General features: G+C 54.0%; 4 protein-coding genes across 12 annotated transcripts in view; 2 read left to right on the top strand and 2 right to left on the bottom strand.

Annotated features, from left to right (window-relative positions):
• Nucleotides 1-51: 51 nt before the first annotated feature.
• FBXL8 (F-box and leucine rich repeat protein 8) lies at nucleotides 52-8,094 on the bottom strand. 5 transcript variants are annotated; one of them, XM_057314182.1, is made up of 3 exons: nucleotides 7,555-8,094; nucleotides 1,964-2,160; nucleotides 52-1,342 (listed from the first exon to the last, which is right to left on the bottom strand). In XM_057314182.1, exons 1-3 carry the CDS (start codon nucleotides 7,770-7,772, stop codon nucleotides 390-392), a joined length of 1,368 nt encoding a protein of 455 aa, XP_057170165.1. In that variant the 5' UTR covers nucleotides 7,773-8,094; the 3' UTR covers nucleotides 52-389. The 5 variants fall into 5 exon arrangements, with proteins under 5 accessions (XP_057170165.1, XP_057170166.1, XP_026350763.1 ...); XM_057314183.1 differs by having other exon boundaries at nucleotides 52-1,362; nucleotides 7,555-7,663; XM_026494978.3 differs by lacking the exon at nucleotides 7,555-8,094 and adding an exon at nucleotides 3,814-3,903 and having other exon boundaries at nucleotides 52-1,362.
• TRADD (TNFRSF1A associated via death domain) lies at nucleotides 3,116-9,541 on the top strand. 3 transcript variants are annotated; one of them, XM_026494982.4, is made up of 5 exons: nucleotides 3,116-3,215; nucleotides 7,001-7,159; nucleotides 7,994-8,271; nucleotides 8,354-8,558; nucleotides 8,708-9,541. In XM_026494982.4, exons 2-5 carry the CDS (start codon nucleotides 7,009-7,011, stop codon nucleotides 9,016-9,018), a joined length of 945 nt encoding a protein of 314 aa, XP_026350767.2. In that variant the 5' UTR covers nucleotides 3,116-3,215; nucleotides 7,001-7,008; the 3' UTR covers nucleotides 9,019-9,541. The 3 variants fall into 3 exon arrangements, with proteins under 3 accessions (XP_026350767.2, XP_026350765.2, XP_026350766.2); XM_026494980.4 differs by having other exon boundaries at nucleotides 3,164-3,829; XM_026494981.4 differs by lacking the exon at nucleotides 3,116-3,215 and adding an exon at nucleotides 3,222-4,032.
• Nucleotides 9,542-11,045: 1,504 nt separating this feature from the next.
• On the top strand, nucleotides 11,046-14,012 carry B3GNT9 (UDP-GlcNAc:betaGal beta-1,3-N-acetylglucosaminyltransferase 9). Of its 2 annotated transcripts, none has more exons than XM_026494954.3 (2): nucleotides 11,046-11,178; nucleotides 11,555-14,012. In XM_026494954.3, the coding sequence occupies exon 2, from the start codon at nucleotides 11,581-11,583 to the stop codon at nucleotides 12,793-12,795; it is 1,215 nt and encodes a 404-aa protein (XP_026350739.1). In that variant the 5' UTR covers nucleotides 11,046-11,178; nucleotides 11,555-11,580; the 3' UTR covers nucleotides 12,796-14,012. The 2 variants fall into 2 exon arrangements, with proteins under 2 accessions (XP_026350739.1, XP_026350740.1); XM_026494955.3 differs by having other exon boundaries at nucleotides 11,080-11,208.
• The window catches only part of PHAF1 (phagosome assembly factor 1), a 28,236-nt gene continuing 17,515 nt past the window's right edge, over nucleotides 13,576-24,296 (bottom strand). For both annotated transcript variants that reach the window (XM_026494953.4, XM_044382433.3), the window contains exons 7-17: nucleotides 24,109-24,203; nucleotides 23,359-23,456; nucleotides 23,160-23,272; nucleotides 19,809-19,942; nucleotides 19,262-19,345; nucleotides 17,837-17,919; nucleotides 17,411-17,454; nucleotides 16,690-16,733; nucleotides 16,480-16,538; nucleotides 15,809-15,881; nucleotides 13,576-15,075 (exon numbers count right to left, since the gene is read on the bottom strand). In XM_026494953.4, the coding sequence (XP_026350738.1) occupies nucleotides 14,989-15,075; nucleotides 15,809-15,881; nucleotides 16,480-16,538; nucleotides 16,690-16,733; nucleotides 17,411-17,454; nucleotides 17,837-17,919; nucleotides 19,262-19,345; nucleotides 19,809-19,942; nucleotides 23,160-23,272; nucleotides 23,359-23,456; nucleotides 24,109-24,203 (914 nt within the window). In that variant the 3' untranslated portion in view covers nucleotides 13,576-14,988. The remainder of the gene's footprint in view (nucleotides 15,076-15,808; nucleotides 15,882-16,479; nucleotides 16,539-16,689; nucleotides 16,734-17,410; nucleotides 17,455-17,836; nucleotides 17,920-19,261; nucleotides 19,346-19,808; nucleotides 19,943-23,159; nucleotides 23,273-23,358; nucleotides 23,457-24,108; nucleotides 24,204-24,296) is intronic.

Genomic DNA, 24,296 nt, shown 5'->3' with positions numbered 1-24,296 from the left:
TTCCCCGCCTCCCCATTCAGAGCCATCCCCGCCTTCCAGAGGACGCAGTGCTACTGCAGGATTTGTTTATTTCACACTCACACCTGAGCCGCCGCCTGGTCTAGTGTCCTCCCTCCACCCCCTCCTCCTCACATTCCAGTGCCGCGGAGTTAGCGTAGTGTCCGCAGTGGAGTGGGCTTGGGGGAGAATAATCCCATTACGGAGATCCACCCAGAGGACTCAGGACGTCCTGGGATGGTCCCGCCCGAGGCTATCTCACAGGCTCTTATCTTCCAGAGGCACAAGACGCGACAGAGTCTCGAAGGAGCGGGCCAGCACTTGGCGCACGCCTGGGCAAGTGGATCCAGCACCTCAGTGGCCACACGTTTGCTGGAGAGGCGGCTACCCCATCACGCCACAGGCGTGGGCAGCCAGGGATGCGGCTCCCGCGTTAGTTTGAGCGTGTAGCTGCGCAGGCGCGAACAGTGCGCGCGGAAGGCGTGCAGCACAGAGGGTCGTACCACGCAGAAGCAGTGTACTTCGCGCAGGCCCGCGCAGCGCGCCGCCAGCAGCTCCAGCGCGGCGTCCAGCTCCGCTGAGGCAGCGGCGCGCACCTCGAGCGCGCGCAAAGTTGCTCCGTAGTGGCGCGCTGCAAAGCACACCGGGCCTACCGTATCCCCAGAGAGGCTGAGGCGTAGCGCAGCCACCGGCACGGCAGGCTGCAGGACGCGCCTCACGCTCTCGGCAGGCAGCGCTGGCTCCAGCTCCAGCTCCACGGCCAGTCCTGGGTGGCGGCGGCGCACCGCGGCCCAGGCTTCCTCGGGCAGGGGCGGCGCGCGTGCGTCCTCAGGGCACGCGCACCGTAGGGCCAGGAGAGCGAAAGGCGCGCGGCCCGGCGCCGCCAGCACCTGGAGGACAGCGCCCGACAGGCTGGCTAGGTGCAGGCCGAGGGCACGCAGGCGCGGGCAGGCTTCTAGTAGCTCGAGCACAGAGTCGGGTCTCACGCTGCCCACCAGCGTGCAGTTGTCCAGGAAAAGGCTGCGGAGCTCGGGGCAGCCGCGTGCCGCTTGCAGCACCAGCGCGTCGTCCAGTGTAAAAGGCAAGCGCCGAAGGTCGAGGTGGTGCAGCGCGCTGGCCGCCCAGCAGATGGCGTGCACAGCGTCCAGGATGTCGCGGCCTGCGTCGAAGAGCGGCTTTTCTCCGCGGCACTCCAGGCGCAGGCTTCGAAGCCCCGGAGTGCGGCCCGCCAGTGCGGTCAGCAGCTCAGTGGCCGCCCGGCGGCTCGGTTCCCTCGACGGCTCAAACTCCAGCTGTAGGTTGTGAATGTGGTCCAGGCAGGCAGACAGATATGGTAGCAGCGTGCCTTCTCGCTCACAGTCGAAACTTGTGGTTAGAACCGTGGAGAAAAGGCATTTGCCGCGAGAAGCTTCTGCCCATCTCTTAGGCTGGAGTGCAGCTACCATCCCCACTTCCTGACACCCCACACATATACCTCCCAGTCCTGATCATGCGAGGTTTCCTCCAAAATAGCCGCTGATACTATGAGGGAACTCCCACCCTATCCCTTTGGAAGACATAAGATTCGTCTGCCATGAGTTGAAGCCCTGCCAGGGAAAACCAAAGATATTTTAGGAACTGAGCTTTCTCAGAGGTTTCTAAGGAAGCGGGGCGTGGCCTCTGGACTGTCAAGTTCCCATTCTGCCTCTGCTACCACTTCGCTGAGTGACCTGTAGGAAGTAATTAAATTTCTCTGCCTCAATTTCCTATCTGTGCAATGGAGATAATTCTACCTATTTACCACGTAAGGTTTTCGTGGGGATTAAATTAATATATGTAAGGTACTTAGAACACCGGTTGGTACATAGTAGGCGATCAATAAATGTTAGTAATGATTATTCTTTTAAATATGGATATCCCCAACCCGCGACTCCATGGAGAAAGGGAGAAGGCGGGAGGGCGTCAGGAGAGGGAGGAGCCCGCTCACCTGATGGTCGTATCACGCCACACGACGCTGCAGGTAGCAGCAGCAGCCCACGCTCTGCAGACCCTGGCGGCGGCGGCACGGTCCCGCAGGGGCAGGTGGCGAAAGATGAGCGCCAGCACCTCCTCTGGCAGTTGCTCTCCAGGTTCGGCCATGGCTCTGCGCGGGATGGGAGCTCTGCCGCTTCCAGAAGCTCTCGCCTGGAGAGAGAGGGGCGTTTTTGGGCCCTAGAAAGCCAAAACGTTGAGGGGACCACCGGAGCGTATGTGTGGTACGGCTTGTGGCCCAGAAGTTGCTACACAATTTGCAGAGTCCAGTGCAAAACGAAAATCTGGGACTCTTTGCTCAAAATATTATTTAATCGTTTCGAGACCGTGACAGCAAAACGTTCAACCAAATTATTAAACCAAGCATGAGGCCCTGTTCCACTTACCGCAGAGGTCTCAGACCCATGATTGGCCCTGGATGCTGAAAGATTTCTGATTCTCCTTTACACTACGTTCTCACTTGTTGAACAAATCTGCATTTTATGCTATACTAGAAGGAATGCAACCATGACCTGTGTGCGAGGTTGATAAAGCCGAATATCCAGATTTGGAAAATGCTATCGGATCTTTCTCTTAGCCACTGAAATTTTCTCTGGGAAGGGTGGAGGGCCAGGTGCACCTGCCCTGACTCGGGACAACCCTGTCCTCCCCCGCCCCCCTCCCCAGCTCAGAGAGCCTCCTGCCTCCCTAAACACACACTTAGAGCTACTGGGACCACCCAGACTAGTCTTCCAGACATCTTCCAGAACTGCTTTCTTCCCAACTTCTGCTCTGAGGTCCAGGTTAGGACTGGACCCAAGCGTCGCCTCAAGGGCCATTGAAATGAGGGCTTCTCAGACGGCGGGGGGGGGGGGGGGGCGGTGCATCAGAATCACCCGGACACTTGTTCACAATACAGATTCTACCTCCCCACCTACTAAATCAGGCTCTCCAGAAAAAGTAGGGCCCAGGAATCTGAATTTCAACAAGTGCCAGTTGACTTCAGAGGTCCCCAGTTGAGAGACCGCATCCCAGCCAAGCCAGTCACTAGAGAGTGACGATAGGGTTAATAGGGCGGGGGCACCGGAGAAGACTTTTAATTGGCCGGGACCGCCAGCCAATCAGGAAGCGGGGGTGCGGGTGGGGCACCGCCGAATCTGCTCTGAGGGGGAGGCTCCTTCCTTTCCTGCACTTCACTGGGAAGACGTCCCGGGTGCTTCCAAAGAAAGGTCGGTTGGGCGGAGAAAAGCTTCGGGTTCTGGGGCCTGACGGGTCCTGGGTTGTAGTTTCGATCCTGACTCCGGAGCAGTCCAAGGTCAGGTTGGGCAGTTTCGGTTCAGCTGGAATTCTTCAGACCCATTCCGGAGCGCAGCCTTTATTGGAAAGTGTGCGTCCTCTTCGAAGTTGCCGATTTTATTTTAGGGTGCTTGAAGGTTTTCCTACACAACGTTTCACACCACTTGCCAGTTTTCTATTTCCCCATTATTTTCCAAGCTAACGGTCTCTGCTACAATTTGCGCCTCAAGTATCCTGGGACTTCAGATACCCGCGGCCAGGCTTGAACTTGGACCCACCCGCACCCCACTCCGAGTGTGAAGGATAAGGAGAGGTCGGAGATCATCGAGCTCAAACCCTCCCCACCCAGACGTCACTAGAAAATTCTGGTGTCCAAGGGGTGCCCCTTTGTTGATCTGTCCGCACCCTGCTTGAGAAAGCGGGGCAGCTCTCAACTTGGGGTCCCCCGGGCTCGTAAGAGCCGAAAGCGCCCGAAGTCTTTTGGCGTGGGCAGTTCTTCTTGCCGTCTAACCTCGGGCGCCAATGTCTTACCTGCTAAACGGACCAGGTGGGCTTTGCCCAGAGGCTGGGGACTGGCGGCGGAGGACAGTGGGCGGGAAGACACTGCTGGGAGCATTGGGGGCGGGACGCCGGTGCTGACGGGGCTGCTCGGCCTGGGGCACCGCCCCTGCGCTTCGCGCACACCCGGAAGCTTCCTAGTCCAGTGGAGCCGGTCCGGCGTGGGAATCGGGGCTGGGCCAAGGCCGCCAGGTTAGTGCAGAGGGTGGGTGGGCTTCCCGGTGCCGGCAGGAGCAGGGGGGGATCCTGGCTCAGGAGCGTGGGCGCGGCGCGGTTGTCACCCGCGGCTGCCCGGGCCAGTTGGTGGCGGCGGCCTGCTGGGCTGTTTGCGTGAGAGGCGACAGAGAACGTTGTCACTCGCAGGTTCCTTGTCCCAGCTGAGGTCTTTCGAGGGGGTGTCAGGTTCCTGCTTGTGGGAGGACGGCGCGGGGCAGGTTCTGAAAGTGTCTGTGAGCAAAGACCTGTTCCCGCCCCAGCCAGGTGAACATGCGGGTGGGCACAACTGGAGTCTGGGGGAGCTTCCCTCGAGAGCTCGGGAGCGGGCCAGCTGAGTAGGGAGCGCTCCAGGATGGATGCAGTTCCTGAGGGGCCATGGCCCCAGGCCATTGGCGGCCACCCGGCCGGAGGCAGGGCTGCCCAGGACTGTTAGAATATATTAATGGGGCGCTGCGACTGGCTGGCCCCTGGTGGTAGAGGCCTATTTTCTTGAGTCGGTATCCGCTAGTCGCTCACAGTCTCAGCTCAGCCAAGAGTCCCCAGGACCCAGCCCAGTTCCACCCTCAGCTCACGGTGGGTGAGGCGCGGGGCTTCCCGAGGAGGGGCTTCTGTAGAAGGACACGTAGGAAGGAGTTCCCCAGCGGACCACGCGAGCCAAGGGTCGTGGTCCCTGTTATCTGACCCCCTCGACCTCCAGCCCGGCAGACCTGTTTGACTTCTCCCATTTGTCCACTAGTGAGTGTGATGGAGCATCCCCTCTTCCTTCAGGTTTCCAGTGCCCGCCCTGACAGTCCTGATAGGCAGACTCTGGCCCCATCTGGCCCTCACTTCCACCCCTGGGGCCGATCACATTCATGGGGTCAGCACCCTCAAGTCAGGGAGGAAATGTTTCAGGACAGGTTCCCACACTCTCCTATCCTCTGGGCTACTCCCCTTGGGCTCCTAACTTGTCTCACCTATCTTGTACCGCTCTTGGTCCCACTTATCACCTATAGAGTCTTACCCCGTTCCTGTTTTCTTTTTTGCTTCAGTTTTATGTTGCCTTTTAATACAAAGGACGTATGTCTATTTTACATAAAGTAGAATGTTGCTAAATACAATGAAAAAAATCTCCCCTCCCCCCACTCTCTTCCCCAACCCTCTGCAGGGGTAAACAATGCTAGCTAGCTTCCTATTGATTTCCAGACTACTGCTTTGGGTAAATACACAAATATTAATATGTTTTCTACCAAAAGGTTATGGGGCGAGCGCTCAAAAGGCATGTCTCCTGTGCTCAGAGGGTGGAACGGACCACCACCAGATATCATTTCTCTTGCCAGATCTGGGTGATGCTGGGAGGGTGGGCCCTGCCCAGTTACTGTCCCAGCTTTGGCTCTCTGGTTAGGGTGTGGCGGCAGATCTGAAATGCAGCCTCTGCTTTGAGCTCGGGATTCCTGCTCCTTCGCCAGCAAGGTCCAAGGCTGTGGTCCTGGTTCCCTCTGGCAGCAATCCCCCCCTTCCCTGTCCCTCATGTAAATGGATGCCAGCTGGAGCCACCCCATCTGTTCTGCCCAAAACAATGACATCCAGGGTGCTCACGGCTAGGGCTCAGCACCCCCTCCTAGCCCACTGTATATAAATGCTGGAGATCAGAGATTAAGAAGTGTGACTGGTGGGGCAGTATGTGGGGCCTTGAGCCAATGTTTCTAGGACAAGGATGGGATGTTGCCTCAGGTGAGGTGGGGAGAAAGAGGCAGGGCGGTTCTCCACCTGCAGCCTCATGGTGCAGTAACTGGAAGGCAATTAAACTGAGAAGGGTCAATGAAGTGGTTTCTTGGCTGGGAATTTTGCCCCCCACCCCTGGTCTAGGGCTAGGATTTTGTCAGAAGATAGATGGTGGAGACACGAGTACCAAGGGGCCCTGGCTCTGTCTGGAAAGAGAGGAAATATGTAATAGAACAATTTGAGTTGCATAAGACAAGAGCCCAGCTCCAAGGACTTCAGAACAAAAAGGAATGATTTAACTCACATAACTGAAAAGTCCAGGGTGCAGCTAGGGTCAGGGGCATAGTAGGGTTAGGCATGCACATCTTCATCTCTTGGCTCCGTATTCTTCTGTGTCAATTTTATTCTCAGCCAGGCTCTTTCCAGGCAGTGGCAGAGGAGTCCTATCCTTTCTTCCATCTCAGTCCCATGGGAAGGGAAACTAGTGTCTCTTATGGATCCAGCCACGGTTTCAGGCTGATTCTGATTGGTCCAACCTAAATCTTATGCCCAACTCTGAACTAATAACTTTAGAAAGGGGAGTGGAATATGCAGATTTGGCCAGGCCTATTTCACTTGTGCACACCTGAAATTAGGGAGTGGAGTTAATGCTCCCAACAGGCACGTGGATTGAGAAGACGGAAGAGGGAAGGCCCCAAAGGCCAGCCAGGATTGGGAGAGGGAATCTGGGCAGGTGCAAACTACAGGTGTCCTTTGAAATGAAGCCAGGAGGTATATAGTAGGAATTCAAGTGAGAAAACCTAATGGGGGCTTTTGTCCCAAAGTGATCATGGGGGCTCAAGTTTAAGCTGAAGGCATACTAGGATATGGGTTCTGTTGGCTGTGGGGCATGGGTCCAGGATAAGGATGTCTCCTGTCAGCTTTGAAAGAGATGTATCCTGGCCTGAGGAGGGGGCAGAACTTCTCTGCCACCACTGCAGGATAGAATCTCCCTTTTTCTGCCACTGTGACCCTGGACTTTCTCTGAGAAGATAGTGGAGGGACAGTCCTCACTGAAAGTGTGGGCTTAGCTGGGTTGGGCTGTGCAGATTCAGAAGCACAAGGGGCTGCCTGTAAGATGATGAACTTCCCCTTACAAGTGTGCCAGTTGGGTGGGGACAGCTGAGCCACACAGGACCGGACAGTTTTCTCCAGGGCTGGGTTGGGGGTGATCTGGATGCCTGACTATCTGCGTCTCCAGGAGGCAAGATGGCGACTGGGCCAAATGGGCTCGACGAGTGGGTGGGCAGCGCATACCTGTTTGTGGAGTCCTCGCTGGACAAGGTGGTCCTATCTGATGCCTACGCTCACGCCCAGCAGAAGGTGCCAGTATACAGGGCTCTGCGGACGGCATTGACAGGTGTGTGGGTGGGCGGGTACTTGGAGAGGAAGGGGCGGGCTTTGACATTTTGTGGGTGGGACCAGGGGGCTGAGGCCCACCTCCTCAACTCTGTGGGCGGGTGCTTAACCACAGCTTTACGAGAAAGATTTGACGGGGAGAGGGGGAGGAGAGGAGAGGGATGGCTGGTTTCATAGACTCTGTCTTCTCTGTTTACACATGTGTGCCCTTGGGTGTAGACGTGTGTCCCCGTGTCTGTGTATGATCTACCTATATGTGCACTAACGCCCCCACACCGCTCGATGCCCACCCACTCTCCAGACCAGCCAGCTCACTGCTTTCTACTAATCGCGCTTCTCTCTCTTTTCCTCTCTCACTGCAGCACTCCTTGCCCAAGACCCCTCCCCAGTACCTACCTTTCGGGGGCCTCCCTTCCCCATCTCAGGGCAGAGGCCACAGGAAGCTGAAACCGGTTGGGGGATCCACCTCCTTCCTGGCCAGCGGGAGCCACAGTTGGTAGAGGCCGAAGACCTGAGACCTCTCGCTCCTCCGCTGCCCGCGGGTCGCCTACCCAGACGGCTTGGCTGCTCTGGGCAGCAAAGCCTCTCGCCACGTCCCTTTTGCCTACCCTCATTTGGGGCTTCAAGGATGGGGCTGGGGTGGCACCCACTCCGTCTTAGGGTGCTCCCTGTGATAGGTTCTAGCCTTCATTTTGGGTTGTTGCTGTGTGCATCCCAATTTTGTTTCCCAGCTGGGAGCTAGGGTCAGGGAGGGAGTCTGCGTGGGCTTCACCCCACTATGGCCGCTTGGAGAACGCATGGGGACCCCCTGTCGCCTGACTGTCCGCCTCCGCAGAGAGTGGCGGGAGCCCGGACGTGCTGCAGATCCTCAAGATCCACCGCAGCGAGCCGCAGCTGATCGTGCAGGTGCGTTTCTGCGGGCGCCAGCCCTGCAGCCGCTTCCTCCGCGCTTACCGCGAGGGGTCGCTGCGCGCCGCGCTGCAAGGGTGCTTGGCGGCGGCTCTCGCCCTGCCCTCGGTGCCGCTGCAACTGGAGCTGCGCGCCAGCGCGGAGCGGCTGGATACCTTGCTGACGGATGAGGAGCGCTGTTTGAGTTGCATCTTCGCGCAGAAGGTGTGGCTGGGCTTGGGCCAGGTTGGGGTGGGGCGGGGATCCGTGGCTAAGACCCCCACCGACGCCGCACTCCCCTCCCTAGCCTGACCGGCTCCGGGACGAGGAACTCTCTGAGTTGGAGGACGCGCTCCGGAATCTGACATGCGCTTCGGGGAGCCAGGGTGGCGACATGGAGGTTGTTTCAGCGTCCTCGCAGTCCCTGGCCACCTCTCTCTCAGAGGAGAAGCCGCCGCCGCCGCCACCACCGCCAGCTGGCCAGACTTTTTTGTTCCAGGGTCAGCCCATAGGTGAGGCGCGCGCAGAGAGTCGAGGCAGGGTCCTCGGGAAGATGGAGTTTGGGGAGGACCAGAGTCTGGGCTGGTAGTCGCCGGGCGGGAATAGTGGGGTACGGGTCTTGGTCCCGCTGGGCTCACTCTGCTTCTCACTCTCCCCGCAGTGAACCGGCCGCTGAGCTTGCAGGACCAGCAGACGTTTGCCCGCTCAGTGGGTCTCAAATGGCGCAAAGTGGGGCGCTCCCTGCAGCGAGGCTGTCGTGCGCTGCGGGACCCGGCACTTGACTCATTGGCCTATGAGTATGAACGTGAAGGGCTGTACGAGCAGGCCTTCCAGCTGCTGCGGCGCTTCGTGCAGGCCGAGGGCCGTCGCGCCACGCTGCAGCGCCTGGTAGAGGCCCTTGAGGAGAATGAGCTCACCAGCCTGGCAGAGGACTTGCTGGGCCTCACGAATCCCGATGGCAGCCTGGCCTAACCTGGGTACCAGAAAAAGGGGTGATCAGCCACTTGCCCAGCAGCGTTTGGAGCACCCGGATGACCTAGGGTCCCTTCTGCTGCTATTGCTGAGCTCCTGTCCATCCACGGGACTCTGAGACCACACTTACAACCCCACTTGGCCCAGCTGTTGGAGCTTCTGGGCAGTGTTGACTGCCTTCTCCAGGAGTTGGGAAAGCACCCACCATTCCTGTTGGGGTGCCATTGGGAATTTGGCCCCAGATACTGTGATATCGACAGAGTGCAGGGGTGACCTGCTCCAGCGGTTTGCCCACCCCAAATGAGGGACTTCTGGCCAGCCCTTACCTCTTCACTCATTGAACAGCTAACTACTCATTAAGCCCTTGCTGTGTCCTAGCCATCATCCTGGGTGCTGCAAATACTATGGTGAACAAGATACACGAAACCTCCCTGCCCCCAGTTCATACTCAGTGTTGGACTGCAAATGTTAAGCAACAGTAATAAAATATTACCTGTTTTCTTTTAGGTGAAAAATACAAAAAGTTGTGGGAGCACTGAGCAGGTGCCTAACCCAGATTAGGGGGTTAGGCTTCCAGGAAGAGATAAGAGTGTGAATAAGGGAGAGGGTGGGCAGTTGAGGGAAGGGCAACATTCTAGGCATAGCCAGCCTTGGGTGAGGTGTTGAGGAATGTTAGAAGAACAGAAGATGTTAGAAGAACAGAAAGTTTGGAGTGGCTGGGTCTGGGGGTGGTGGGTGGGTTTGCAAAGAACAGTTGGTGAGTGTGCGAGGCAGATAGCTCAGGGTCTGGTAAGCCATTTTACAGATTTTGGATTTTATACTGAGGCCAGTGAGAAGTATTTAGAGGATTTGGGGAGTTAAGGTTGGGAGGCTGGTGAGGAGGGAGAAGAAGAGGGAGAGGTGGGGGGAGGGAGGGTAGGGGTGGAGGCCCAGGCTAGGGCAGTGGCAGCAGAGATGGAGGGAAGGGATGAAAGGTAACAGGCCTAGAGACACTGGATGAGGAGTGAGAGTGCAGGAGGATCTCAGAGTTTTTGCCTTTTTCAGTAGGATGGAGGGTGGAGCTGCCTGCTGAGATGGGGGCCCTCAATGCCCAGAACAACTCTCTGCCCACCGGGGTCCCAGATCAAACCCTTTACTCACTGGCTTACTTCAGGAATCCCTCAAGCTGAACCATCCCTGCCAGTCCAATCTGGCCTGCAGTGACCCAGGCTTGGTTATTTCTGCCTGTAGGAGGCTATGCTGGTTTGGGGCCCTAGGGACCAGGGGGCCCAGAGGTATCTCTGGGGAGACAGACTGATGTGCTCCCCTGTGAAATTAAAGCAGAGAGCGTTGGCCCCTGTCCTGTATCCTAGTGGATAGATGGTGAGAGGGGCAAGGGAGGACAGAGCTAAGAGTCCCAGACTGAATTCCAGAAGACCTAGGGCAATGCTCTGAATTTCTGCCTGTATGCTGCTGGACAAGTCACTTAACTCCCTGAGGGGCAGTGTCCCCATCTGCATGAGCAATGAGAGCTGCTACCAGAGTTGTGAGAATTCAATGAGCTGTCTTGCTTGCTGGGGTGGGAGGAGGGGTGGTGTGGCAGAACCAGGAGTAAGGAGGCAGGCATGTGTCTAGGGCCATTTATGATTATAGGTCCTGCCTGGTTGAACCTGGGCTGCTGGTGAGCTGAGGAGAGGCACTGCCAAGGATAGCCTGGGGTCGTGGCCAAGTAGATGCCTAAAACGCTCAGCCTCGGGGATTTGGGACCCGTCAGCCCTGGGCTCTTGGCCTCCTCACTCCGGAGAAGTAGGGGAGTGGAGATTAACCAGAGAGGCTAATGTTTCTTCCTACCCCCACCAAATTTGGGGAGTTTGAGCCCACACCGAGACCAGAACCCACCTCCTCAGGCCTTCCCAGTGAGAGCTGCCCGTAAGGATACCCTCTCAGAGATTAGTCTCCAGTTGGAGACAGCGCTTCCCGCGGCGCCAGGGCGGAGCTGAGCTCCAGATGTCCAGGCGCGCACAGCTGGAGGGTCACGTGGCAGCGGCCCCGGGCCCCCCCCTTCCTGCCAACGCTGCATTTGGCCCCGGCCCCGTCCATGGCTGCCCTTGGGACCCTGCGCTGAGCCCCGGAGGCCCTGGCGTCCGGCGTCCGGGGCTGCGCCGCTCCCAAGGGACAAGCGTGAGTGTCGGGATCCCAAGGACGGACGTGGTGGGTAGGGAGGGGTAGAAGGGATTCGGCTTCAGCGCGGGAAGGGCGGGCGGGGAACCGGGCCGAGCTCCGCGTCTCCCGGCCATAGGGAACCATCCCGGGCCGGCGCTGAGGGGGTGGGGATTGGCTACTAAGAGAAACTTCCAGCCTCTTCAGGGTACCCAACTCAGTGTGTGGGGGTGTGCCACGGCCCAGAGCAGGAGAACGTCGGAGGGGGATGAATGGCCGGTAGCGAAGATCTTCGGCGTTTGGCCTCCGCCCCCCTCCCCTCGGGGAGACCAAGGCCGGGAGTCCCTCCCGGCCAATGGCTTCCGCGTCGCGTGCCCCTGACTGAGTCTTTCTGTAGGGGGCGCGGGCGCCAGCCACGCTGACATGAGGCGGAGGCTGCGCCTCCGCGGGGACGCGTCGCTCACGCTACTCCTCGGCGCCGCCTTCGGCCTACTTCTCTACTCACAGCGCGAGGGCGCGGCCCCGACGACAAGCGCCCCCCGAACGCAAAGGAAGGCAGCGCCAGGGCCCACCCCGGGACTCCGCGTCTTCCAGGCACTGGACGCAGACGCAGCCCCAGCCCCTCTGGCCTACGAAGGGGACACACCAGAGCCGCCCACACCCACGGGACCCTTTGACTTTGGCCGCTACCTGCGCGCCAAGGACCAGCGGCGCTTCCCCCTGCTCATTAATCAGCCGCACAAGTGCCGAGGAGATGGCGCACCTGAAGGTGGACCCGACTTGCTCATCGCTGTCAAGTCAGTGGCGGCGGACTTCGAGCGGCGCCAAGCTGTGCGCCAGACGTGGGGTGCTGAGGGTCGCGTGCAGGGGGCGCTCGTGCGTCGCGTGTTCTTGCTGGGCGTGCCCCGGGGCGCGGGCACAGACGGGGCAGACACGGAGGGGGAGGGCACGCGAACCCACTGGCCTGCCCTGCTGCGTGCTGAGAGCCGCGCGTACGCGGACATCCTGCTCTGGGCTTTCGACGACACTTTCTTCAACCTAACGCTCAAGGAGATCCACTTTCTGGCCTGGGCCTCGGCCTACTGCCCCGACGTGCGCTTCGTTTTTAAGGGCGATGCAGACGTGTTCGTGCACGTGGGAAACCTGCTGGAGTTCCTGGCGCCGCGGGACCCAGCTCAGGACCTGCTTGCGGGTGATGTGATCGTGCAGGCACGGCCAATCCGCGCGCGGGCCAGTAAATACTACATCCCTGAGGCGGTGTATGGCCTGCCCGCCTACCCAGCCTATGCGGGTGGTGGCGGCTTTGTGCTTTCTGGGGTCACCCTCCGTCGCCTGGCCGGCGCCTGCGCGCAAGTTGAGCTTTTCCCCATTGACGACGTCTTTCTGGGCATGTGTCTACAGCGCCTTCGGCTCACACCCGAACCCCACCCTGCTTTCCGCACCTTCGGCATCCCCCGTCCTTCAGCAGCACCGCACCTGCGCACCTTTGACCCCTGCTTTTACCGGGAGCTGGTTGTAGTGCACGGGCTCTCGGCTGCCGACATCTGGCTTATGTGGCGCCTACTGAATGGGCCCCAAGGGCCAGCTTGCGCCCGTCCGTGGCCTGTCGCTGCTGGCTCTTTCCAGTGGGGCCCCTAGCCACCTTCATGGCCCCAAGCTCCCCTCACTCAGACCCAGAATGATTGCTCCCAGAGGTGGAGTATTTCAAAACCTAGCCCATATCACCGGAAGTCTGTCTCCACAGGTCCCCAGGGAATTAAGATTGAGCTTGGCTCCTGCTGGCCTACCTTACTGGAGCTGATCTAGAACCAACTGAATGGTAGCCCTTTGAGACAGCCAGGGCTGAGGCCTTAGAGCACCAGGCTCTGCCAAACAGGTGGACATGTTTGACCCTTCTAGTACCAAGTAGGTTTTGTGGGGTTGGGGATGGGAGGTCGCACAGGCTCATGGAATCTGACCACACTCCTTGATTTGAAAGTCCCAGAGTGATGCAAATGCCGGTCTTTCTCAAGGCTGGAGGAGGTGGGGGCCTGGCCTCAGTCCTCATGGAACTGGCAGGCATTCTGCTACAACTCAACCTGAAGGTAGGCATTTTGCTTCCCATCTGCCCCTTCTAACTGGATTTTCAGCCCTGTACTCATCTTTAGATCTTCTTCTGAGGTCTCCTTTCCTGAAGCCAACCCCCCTCCTGGGCCCTGGTCTGGCTGGAACACCAGGGATGGAGGCACAAGGCGACAACCGGGTGCATGGTCCTATCTAAAGTCTTTCCCCACCACATAAGAATTTACACACACACAACGCCAGTTCCCTACTAGAGGCTGTGCTGCCCCACTAAGAAAAGCCAAGGAACCTAAGATGACTCCACCATAAAATTTCCCATATTCTTCACCCACTTTCTCAAAAATCAACACCTCCATGTTTAGTACAAACATCCCAGCAACAGCACATGTTGAGTCGCTGCTGAGGGCATAGGTCTTTATTGGAGGGGTATGGGCAGGGCATGAGGAAGGTTCCCCTATTCTAGGAAGATGGGGATAGTCCTGGCTGCCCCTATAGTGGGATATGTGTGTGTGGGGGTCTCTGGCCAGGCCACAGTCCAAATGGGAAGACACCAGTCAGTCACAAAATTATGGGAGCGCCACATAAGCCTGGCTTTAAGCCCAGGAACCACCTAGGAGCCTGGGGCAGGTCCCCTGCACATTCATTGTTAAACTCTACAGGATGAGGCTGTACATGAGTTAATTACAAAAGAGTCATATTTACAAAAATCTGTACACACATTTGAAAAACTCACAAAATTGTCATCTATGTATCACAAGTTGCTAGACCAAAATATTAAAAATGGGATAAAATTATACATTTCTCTTCTCAATTCATTTCAAAAGGATTATTTTTAAAGCACATATGCTACTTTCCTTAGCAAGACCCATGAAAAGACTGAGCAGCCCAGCCTTCCTTGAGCCCCCAGAGGCCTTGAGCCATGAATGGGCCTGGCCAGGGGACATTGCCCAGGGTTGGGGCAAGAGAGCCAGCCCACAGTGCAGAACAGAATGCTGAAACAATAAAAGGAGGAAGATGTCTTTGGCTAAAACTTTGGCATTAAATAAAAGAGGCAAACAGGATGGAAACATGCAGCCTGCCAGCCAGGTTGGGGCAGAGCGGGGGCACAGGTGACCTTGAAGGCTGGCTCCAAGAGGGGTAGGAATCAGGCCTGGGCACATACCGGGTGGTAAAAAGCTGTGTTTCAATGAGTTGGGTGTGCCTACTGGGCCTGGTAGGGAGCGCGTGCAAGGAAGGAACAGGGAAGGGCAGGTGGGCCACCTTGGCCACAGCCAGCTCATCAAGTACTAAAGTGGATGTAGTGCAAAAGTCGCAACCAAGTACTATGGACATGCCACCCGCTTGCCTTAAGGGTCACGTGGCAACGATGGGCCAAAGGCAGGACCTCGTCTTCGTCCCGGGTGCCTGTGTCCTCAGCCACAGAAGGAGTCCCAACTTTTCCCAATGTGTGTGGAACAGGAGAGACAGAACTCTGCCTCTGTATGTGTTAGTCGAGGTCGCCTGGGTCCCGATATCAAGGCTCAGAGTTTGTGCTTCTCTTTGCAGTCTGTATCCTCTGTTGGCACCAGGAGACTGAGGACGGACAGAGGAATATTTGGGCCTCTCACCCCATGGCAGAGCACCCAGTCTGAGCCCCACCTCAGAACATCACAACAGCCTTTCAACACTGGCAAGGTGTCCAAGAAAACCCACAGGGTGGCACATGGAGGCCCGCTGAACAGGATGCGATGTACAGCTCCACAGGGCAGAGGGGCAAGGGTGGTGATGTCCTTAGGGGAGCTCTGCTGTTCTCAGGTGGGCACCAGGTCTGGGGGGGCCATATAGGGTCACCGAGGCAATATGGTTATTCTGCATGACCTGGTGTGAGAAGCGGACAATGAGTCAAAGGGGAGAAGGGATGTAGGCATGGTAGGCAATCAGATCCACAGAAACGACCAGTACTAAGGCTCTGCTGCAGAGAAGGGATTTAGGGCCACTCCTGTGCACAAAGGATGGAGGCTGTGCGTGCAACACACCCGCACACAGGGCTGGGCTGATCCCTTAACATGCCCCAACTCATGCTAGCAGTCATCTCTGGCCCAGCAACTGCCTGCTCTTCATGGGATACATAAGCTTCACTATACCTATTTATCCAGTCCTTCTGGAACTGCTAGGGGCCTAGTGAAGGTATAGCATCCAAAAGGGAGAAGAGGGACAGCCCAATCTTCTCCCAAGCCAGTGGGGCCTCTACAGCCACTCACCCATAGCACATTCTTTCATATGGCATTCAAAGCCCCAACACTCCCATGCTGAGCCCCATTTGCTCCCTGGGGTTCCCTTTCCTACCATATTTACGTTCTTACGTATGTGAGATCCCCATCACCTCTCATCTTGTTGGATACAGACCACTGCTTAAGCCTCCATGACCTCGAATTTCACCAACATAGTTTCTGAACTCTTACTGTCCAATGCAGGCAGGTCAGATTCTTAGCAGACAGGGGTACTGAGAAGGATTAACTCACCTAGCAGGGCCGTCAGGCCCTCCCCAACCTTTCTCCATCACTTGCCTGTCCCTGCCATGGCCACCAGCCCCTCAACCCCTGGGGCTTACCTCAAAAATCATCCGCTGAAGACCAAAGCAGAATGTAGAGCCAAATGGGTTGGTGTTGTTTGGGGAGGAGGACCTGAGGCCAGAGAAGCCAGAATTAGAGGTGTAGACAGAAGCCGAGTCCAGGCAGGGCATCCAGTCCCTTTTGGGATGGGGGCAATTGGCTAGTGGTCTCTCATAGATGGTCGTTTCCCACACAGGCCCTTGAGGTACCACAGATAGTGACAGGTATCATTCAAGCTCTGAATCCTACACAGCCCAATGGGGCATAGGAAGTTATTACACAGTTGGACTGGAGTGGCAGGTTAGGAGGGAGGAGCCTCAGGCAGCATGGCAACTAGGTAGGAAGCTGTAGACTACAGCATGTGACAACTTTAATGGGAAAAAAAGAGCCCAGGACAGCCAGTGAAAACTGCTTCCTTTTCTGAATAAATAGGAGTGAAAGGCTGCCCCACCTGGAGAGGGGAGCTATCCCTAAGGGGGAACCTCTCTGGTGCAGGTAAACATGCAGAATACCTGGCCCAGTGGCAATGTGCATGGTGGGGGCGGAAGTACATTTGCGGCAACAACAGAAACTTCTGTCATTTCTGTCATAGGCACTGCTAGGATTCCCTAAGTCTTCTGGGCTGTGAGGAGCAGGATGGGGTGGCTGGAGAGAGCAACCTCCCACTCACCTGTGCAGGACAACAGGCTTCTCCACAGGGTGGCCCAGAAGCTCCTGGATGTTGTCCCACTGCAAAAAGGATGGGGGCAGCAAGGGGTTAGCAGGGACCTAATCATGCCCATGACCAATGGCTGGCTCAGAAGACATGGGCCCCAGACTGCTGGCAGGCTCACACCCACCTCATTTTGGGGCTACATGAGGTGGGGAAATAGGAGCTCACCTTACTGTAGGTTGTGCATGTTTCTGTCTGACCATCTGCATTTTCTGAAAAGAGAACACAGCGTGGGTTGGTAGCTGGCCCAGCCCACCTGTGACCCCAGCCCCAGGCAGAATCCAGATCTGGCCACCCTGTGCATTGGAGTTGGGAGTACAGAGGAAGGACAGATGGGCTATTTTAGAGTTCCTGAATGGAAGAGGGTAGAGAACCAGCAGGGGACACCAGTCACAAGGCTGACCTGGGAGCACCTGGATAATGTGTAGGAAACTCTCCCCATCAGGGACCAGCAGTTCCATGATCATAGGAAAAGACCTTGAGAGCCTCCAGGAGACTGCAGGCCGAGAAAAATGCAGCCCCCAGAACACAGAGCCCAACCCAGAGGAGCTGAGGCTATGGGCAAAGCAGGTGAGCAAAGGCTCCTGCTACCATTTCTGTTTGGATCACTGTGTCTCCGCATCATGAGAGACTAACTTCAAAACCCTTTTCTTACTCTGATGATATTCACTACTCACTTTTTTTTTTTTAAAGATTTTATTTTATTTATTTATTCAACAAAGATAGAGATAGCCAGCGAGAGAGGGAACACAAGCAGGGGGAGTGGGAGAGGAAGCAGGCTCATAGCAGAAGAGCCTGATGTGGGGCTCGATCCCATAATGCCAGGATCACGCCCTGAGCCGAAGGCAGACGCTTAACCGCTGTGCCACCCAGGCGCCCCTCTACTCACCTTTCTTTATGGCTAGTGGGATCTTGAACTCACAGCGGTGATAACTAGAGAGAGAAGCCAGATGGATAAAGGCTGGGCCTCCTGAGAGGCCTGACCACCCACACATCTCAACCCTGCACCCCAGGAAACACAGAATGAACCCACCCCCGAAGCCCTGGCCCTGGGTCTGATGAACCTGTCATCTTGGATAAGATACCAAGTTCTCTGAACCTACTTCCCTATTTGTAAAATGGGTATAAATGGAGAGACGTAAGGTATTGACACTGTACCAGGAACAGAGCAAACACTCAGGAAATGTTCATTTCCCACAAAACTGTAAGAATTCAGGTACAAATGAGTGAACATTCAAAACCACAAGCTCTCTTTTCTTGGGAATTTTCAACCCAAAGCTCAGTTCTTGGGAGGGGCAGGTACAGGTATACTCACATGTTAAAATTATAATGCCCAGGGTAATTGGTGTGTAGGACAAACTTCTTCACTTTGTGTGTATTTGCGTCAAAGAGGATATCCTGGGATAGAAAACAAGGATGTCCAAGTAGGGAAAGTTACTGAAGCTGGGCAAGGGCCTTTCTAAGGGCATGTCCAACTCAAAGAAAGCCACTCCACAAGGGGGATACGTCTGGGCAATAGCTTTCTCCCAAACAACAGTCAAGGGGATAGCTGAGGCCAAGCAGCCTTAACTGGACATTTTCAGTGAAGGGGGCACCCAATCATCTGCAGGACCCCCATTTCAAACTTTGTAGCAGCAGGCCCCGCAGCCCCATGGGCTACAGTTCCCACTGCTTGGGAACTCAAACACATCATGGAGACCTTTCCTAACAAGCACCTGATTAAAAACTAACTGAGCACAGATTTTGGCTTAAAGGCTAACAAGAAGATTCAGGGACCACCTGAACTTCCAGCGGCTCAAGGTACCTAACTATTCTGAATGCCATGACTGGCCATTAGGCCCTCTCTGTGGGAGTCAGCAACCCCTGGAATCGAAAGATCCAGCCTCTCACTAGGACTCAGACCTGGATTTGATGCTGCCCACCGAACACTTCCTTCTATCCCCCACACCCTCCCCAGTTTCACATCCTGCCAGCTGTTTAGGCCTGTGACCCCAGGGTTACCTCTGACTCCACCTCTACATTAGCTACATAAGTCCTATTAGGGTTGGTCCATTTGTTCCAGCCTCCTTTTCCCTTATCATCACTGGCCCCCTGAACTTGAGATTCAGCTTACAAAATGCCATTCCCTCTTGCTACTGTCCTACCCTCAAGAGTTTATGATACTATTTGCTGCTCCCCCACTACTCCTGGCTCCAGTCTTGTTTTTTCTTCTTTTCAGAGAGAGAGGGAGGCAGCAGGCAGAGCAGGCAGAGGGAGAAGCAGGCTCCCCGCTGAGCAAGGAGTCTGACGTGAGGCTCCATCCCAGGACCTTGGGATCATGATCTGAGCCAAAGGCAGACGCTTAACCGACTGAGCCACCCAGGTACCCCCATTCCCACTGTCTTTGACCCTTTATTAGTCTCCCCGTTCTGTGACTCCAGAAGAGGCGCCTATGTTCTACAAATGGGCAGATCCCAAACTATGTTAACCTGAATGATTCCCACAGCCTCCACCTGAGCAGCTTGTTGCCCTCAATATAGAAGCCAAGACATACCAGGGAACCTGGTGTTTCTAAGCAATCTCAGTGGCAGGGAAGGCCCACTTTAGGGTACCAATGCAAGATAGCACTGGGCAAAGCCAGCTGGGGCTAGTTTCTCTGCTACCAGGCATGGTTACAGCTCCATGTGGACACAAAGATGTGCCCAGGTACATGGCCCACCACCACAGAAATGAAACATTTCTCTACGGAATCACAACTTACCACTCCAAGAGTGAAGTAGTTAAAAAAGTAGTCATTGCACTTGGATGGAACTTGTTTATGAGGGGAAGGAGAATGAATTTTCATCTGTTGGGACAAAAATAACAATAAATTAAAAGCCCAACTCCTTAATACAGTTCTCAGATTAACTAGAAGTCTACAAACTGTGTTTTGTGTATTACGATTAAGCTGTTGAGTAAGCAAAAGTGTCACAGTTCCTGCTACTGGTGCTGAACAACACAGCTAGCTTTGGTTGACTACAGACTGGGCCCTGGTCTCCCAAGAAAAGGCAGGACAATCTAACCAACAGGATCAGGAAAGAGCTTTCAATTTAATTATCAGTTTTAATAGAACAGGTTCTATGGAAAAATAAACAATTTATATTTATTTGATATTAAGTTAATATTAATTAAAAAAGGACACCTGGCTGGCTCAGTCAGTAGAGCATGTGACCCTTGATCTCAGGGTTTTGAGTTCGAGTCCCGCCTTGGGGGTAGAGTTTACTTAAAAGGAGACTGCCTATTCGACTTTATAAACATATTTCCCTTACCTTGTCTTCTGACTTATAGAAGACCTTGTGTGGAGAGCCAAGCATGCTAAGAACATCTTGGCAGGAATCACCAAAATACACTGAACGTTCAAATACCCGCATCTTGGCATCTGCTAACAGGCCAGGTCCACAACCTGCAGAGAGTAAGGGAAAGGTGGTCAGGTTCCCACCCAGAGCCCGAGATCCTGCAGTCTAGGGCCAAGGGGGCCCTAGAGGGACCAATGGCTGCACACTGCATTATTAGCTCTGGCTGAGGGGCAAGACTGCATGCAAGCAGAAATACCAGGTCACAAGGGCTTGCGATGCACAAGAGATCACTATCTACTTGAAATAATCCCAGAGACGGGCGCCTGGGTGGCTCACTCAGTTAAGCATCCAACTCTTGATTTCGGCTCAAGTCATGATCTCAGGGTCGTGAGTATGAGCCCTGAGTCAGGCTCATGCTGGGCGTGGAGGCTGCTTAAGATTCTCTTTTTCCCTCTCCCTCTGCCCCTCTCCTCTGTCTCCCTCTCTAAAAAAAAAAAAGCCCTAAAAAAACACCTAAAAGAAAAGGGGGAAAAAAAAAAGAAAAAAAAGGAAGAAAGAATCCCAGAGACTCATTCAATCCCACAAAAGTGATATGGAGCTCTGAAAACTTCATTCATTCACTCACCAAATATTTACTTATTGGCTACCATGGGCTAGACACTTTGTTAGATATTGAAGAAACATGCTGAGCAAAACAAGTGCAGTCTCTGCTCATTTGGAGTTTATGGTGTGAAGATCCCAATCCGACACCACACAACTGTGGTACAATACACAGCAGCATAGAATCTATGGAAGTATAGAATGAGATGCTATTATCTCTTGCCACTTCCAGGTCCTGACAAGATACAAGAATTTATGTTAAGGGGGGCTTCTCAATAGTAATCCCCAACCAGAGACTGGACCTCAAGATTACTCTACAGAAAAGCCAAGAGTGAAACATTCATTAACTCGCTCCCTAATTCTACAAACATTGATAGACCCACTAACACTCAAAAATGACAAACTAGAAAAGTGGGAGGATAAGAAAATCCGATTTGCCAGAAGTTTCTTCTTTGTGAAGAATCTTTAACCCCTGACTCTGTCTAATACGTTTTGGAAATGGTTCCAGTTAAACACACAGACATAGCAGTACCTGTGGAATAGCAACAGAAACACCAACTCTGTGGCTGTAAAGACAAAGTGTTTTACTCCCCTCCACACATACACATACACACACACACACACACACACACACAGGCAAGAACCTGAGGAAGACTGCATTTCCTGGTACATGATAATCACCATCACCTCACTCTGCATAGAGCTTTATAGCTGACAAAGCTCTTTCATGTGTAACAATCCATTTGTTACATAGGGAAGACTTCAGGGATCCAAAATCTGAAATAAGCTAGTACAGAGTTCTTCAACTAACCTAAGAATGTTTAGTCACAGCACATATAACACCGAGTGGCAAATAAAGGTTGTGTTTAACTAGGTCGCAGGAAAAGTATAGGCCATGTTAACCTCTGTCTATAAATCTTGCTCCTTGGGCAAGCCTGGGTGACCTACAGAACCCACCAAAAGTCCTGTCAAGCCGAACTGTATGTCCAAAGTCTCCAGGTACCAGACACTTGAGAATGGCCAGATGGGACCAGAGGGAAGGCACTCTTCATGTGTGAGTCTTCTCTCTTGTCTCACCCTACCTGAAGCCTACCCAGGGAAAAATACTCAGTTTTAGGAGACTATTTTAGTTTCTGATTCCCTGGAGTGAAACTTCCTATAAATTATTGTGGGGACCAAGATAGTTGAATTGACTATCTTAAAAACATCCCAGCAGCTACACTCCATAAGGAAACATGTGAGAAATGGGTTGGATGAGACAAGCTACCTTTTTGCTTACCAAAGGAAACTCTCAATGAGTACTGGATTGGACAGGAATTTGATGAGTCCCTGCCTTCAAGTATTTTCCCCACCGACCCTGTGAGACGGCTGGGAGTGTGCTGTAGGGCAGCAGTGAGAATTGGAGGAGATCCCCCACCCCCAAGAGACTCCTGCTGTCACCTGGGATAACTGCACCATCCTTGACTAGCCTGCTGTTTTATTTTTTTAAAGATTTTATTTATTTATTTGACAGAGAGAGAGACAGCCAGCGAGAGAGGGAACACAAGCAGGGGGAGTGGGAGAGGAAGAAGCAGGCTCCCAGTGGAGGAGCCTGACACGGGGCTCGATCCCAGAATGCCGGGATCACGCCCTGAGCCGAAGGCAGATGCTTAGCGACTGAGCCACCCAGGCGCCCCTAGCCTGCTGTTTTAAGGAGTGATTCTCCCAAAAAAAGAGACACTAAATCACTTGACCTTCTACATCTCAATTCTCAATCTCCATTCTCTCAAACACTAGAGCTCAACTGCAACATTCTTTTAAGTAGAGTTTTCTGCCTTGGCCAGGAAACCGCATTTTAAGAAATCTCTAACCTGGAGGTTGTAAACTATCTAATTGTTCAGGGGAGTAAGCTCACAGTTTATACACCAGATTTTTCACAGTTAAGAACCAGTGCCCTAGAAACTGATGTTAACACCCCAATTTATGAACAAACACCGGCTTGACTATGAGCTCCATGAAGGCACAGCTTCTATGCTAGCTCCCAGCCCAAAGACATGGCCTGTACTACTAAGCATGACCCAAGGTCCACAGTAGCTGAGACTAGTCACATACAAGGAAATCACAAATGAGGCATGGGTCCTGGCGAGACCAACCACTGAATGCAGCAGCTTTTTGTTTTCAGCAAAACTCACAGCAGGGTCTGGCCAAACCACAATTCAACAAGTCCCTGCTGCCAGCCTACTGAGAACTGGGCATAAAGGGTGAAAAAGGGGATGGGACACCTGGGTGGCTCAGCTGTTTGAGCGTCTGACTCTTGGTTTCAGCACAGGTCGTGATCTCAGGGTCATGGGAATGAGCCCCGCATCACGCTCCGTGCTCAGCGTGGAGTCTGTCTGAGACTCCCTCTGTCCCTCCCCACTGTGCACTCTCTCTAAAATGGGTAAATAAAACTTAAAAACAAAGTGGACAAGGGGAGAACAGACCAATATCACAGCTCATAAGATGCATCTCCAGTAAACAGCCTGGGAAGCACTGCAAACTACATAAGCACGTGGAAGGCTTATGCACACGCTAGGGGAAGCAGTGCTACTGTCATTTATTAAGATTTGCTAATGATAAACCTGTGTCTTGTCCCTTCACAAATTTAAATGAAAGCTTTAACCATAAATATCTATGTTGGCTTGTACCAACTAAGCATGTGGGATTTTAGACTGTCTCAACACCACCCCAAGGCCAGTAACTGACCTGCAGCAAGTAGCCGAAGTCGTAAACCTGAAGGTCCAGTTCCATCTCGAAGAACATCCACACTCTCAGCATACACATTGCCAAGGAAACAGCTCAGGGGCATCACGGGAGCCCTGGAGGCAGGCACAGAATGAGCAGAGGCTTTGCCCTCCGTCCCAGGGAGCCCATGGCCCATGAAGCTTGTGCTCCCCACACATACTTCGTATCCTGTAGGCTGTTTCCACTGTAGATGTACATTCGTTTCACAGTTGCCCCGTGGGGTATCTGGAGAGAAGCCAGGCCATGGGCAAAATTGGGCTGCAAACACAAGACAAAAGTTTTACTAAGAGCACACTGCAGGCCATGGGAGCCAGGCTCTGGCATTTCCCCAGCCCTCGTGGTCTTTAAGAACTGGCTAGGTCAAAGCACACAGTCAAACCTGGCTCCGGGTCAATCAACTCACCCCATCCATACAAGTTCATCTTTAATTTTACTTAGTTTTTCTTTCCTTCATCAAGAAGAAATTACAGGAATGCTTTCTTTAATAAAATGTAAGCTTTATAAACACCTATCATTTCACGACCCTAAGGATGTTGCTACCTTAGGATGAATGAAACAGTTTGCTAAAAGTAATAAATAACTGAAAATTCAGAATGGACTCTCCAATTCTAGGCCACTGAAAAAAAAAACACAGTGATTTGGAGTTTTAAAGCAAGGGACAACTGAATTTCTCTCTGAAAAGTGAGCCTGACCTCACTCTGCAGTGGGAAGTGCCCTCTTCCTGGGAATGCCAGCTTGGGCTTTGTTCTTGCTATCAATCCCACCCACTGTATGTATCTTGGCCTCTGAAGACCTCAGAGATGAGGAAACCAAAGAAAGGCTACCTATCAGCTTTCCTAGTGGCACCGTCTGCTGGGTCTATATTACCTGGATACCGGGTGACAAATACCATAGGAAGGGAAGGGCTAACCTCGTACTTGGGAGCCTCGGTCCACGAGTCTAACTGAAAAGAGAAAGACAGTCCTCTGAAGTTGAGGTGGAAGAGCTGCTCGGCGGAGTTGTACACTGTGGGAATGGGGAGGAGAAAATGACATGGTTGAATGGCATCAGAAGATATGAACATAAACCAGCCTGGCAACACCTTCCTTGGGTCTGATT

This window comes from Ursus arctos, unplaced genomic scaffold, assembly GCF_023065955.2.
Source record: "Ursus arctos isolate Adak ecotype North America unplaced genomic scaffold, UrsArc2.0 scaffold_19, whole genome shotgun sequence".
Taxonomy (NCBI): Eukaryota; Metazoa; Chordata; class Mammalia; order Carnivora; family Ursidae; genus Ursus; species Ursus arctos.
Note: the sequence above shows the minus strand (reverse complement) of the source record. Positions and strands in the feature narration are given on the sequence as shown.

Coding starts and splice junctions, on each gene's coding strand:
- TRADD (XM_026494980.4), top strand. CDS start 3,805: ATGTCTTACCTGCTAAACGGACCAG. Junction 3,830..7,000: donor TTACCTGCTAAACGGACCAG/GTGGGCTTTGCC, acceptor CTGCGTCTCCAG/GAGGCAAGATGGCGACTGGG. Junction 8,559..8,707: donor GTTCCAGGGTCAGCCCATAG/GTGAGGCGCGCG, acceptor CTCTCCCCGCAG/TGAACCGGCCGCTGAGCTTG.
- FBXL8 (XM_057314182.1), bottom strand. CDS start 7,772: ATGAGGGTAGGCAAAAGGGACGTGGCGAGAGGCTTTGCTGCCCAGAGC. Junction 2,161..7,554: donor GGAAGGGAGGCCCCCGAAAG/GTAGGTACTGGG, acceptor CTCTCTCTCCAG/GCGAGAGCTTCTGGAAGCGG. Junction 1,343..1,963: donor TGGCGTGATACGACCATCAG/GTGAGCGGGCTC, acceptor GTGAGCGAGAAG/GCACGCTGCTACCATATCTG.
- B3GNT9 (XM_026494954.3), top strand. CDS start 11,581: ATGAGGCGGAGGCTGCGCCTCCGCGGGGACGCGTCGCTCACGCTACTC.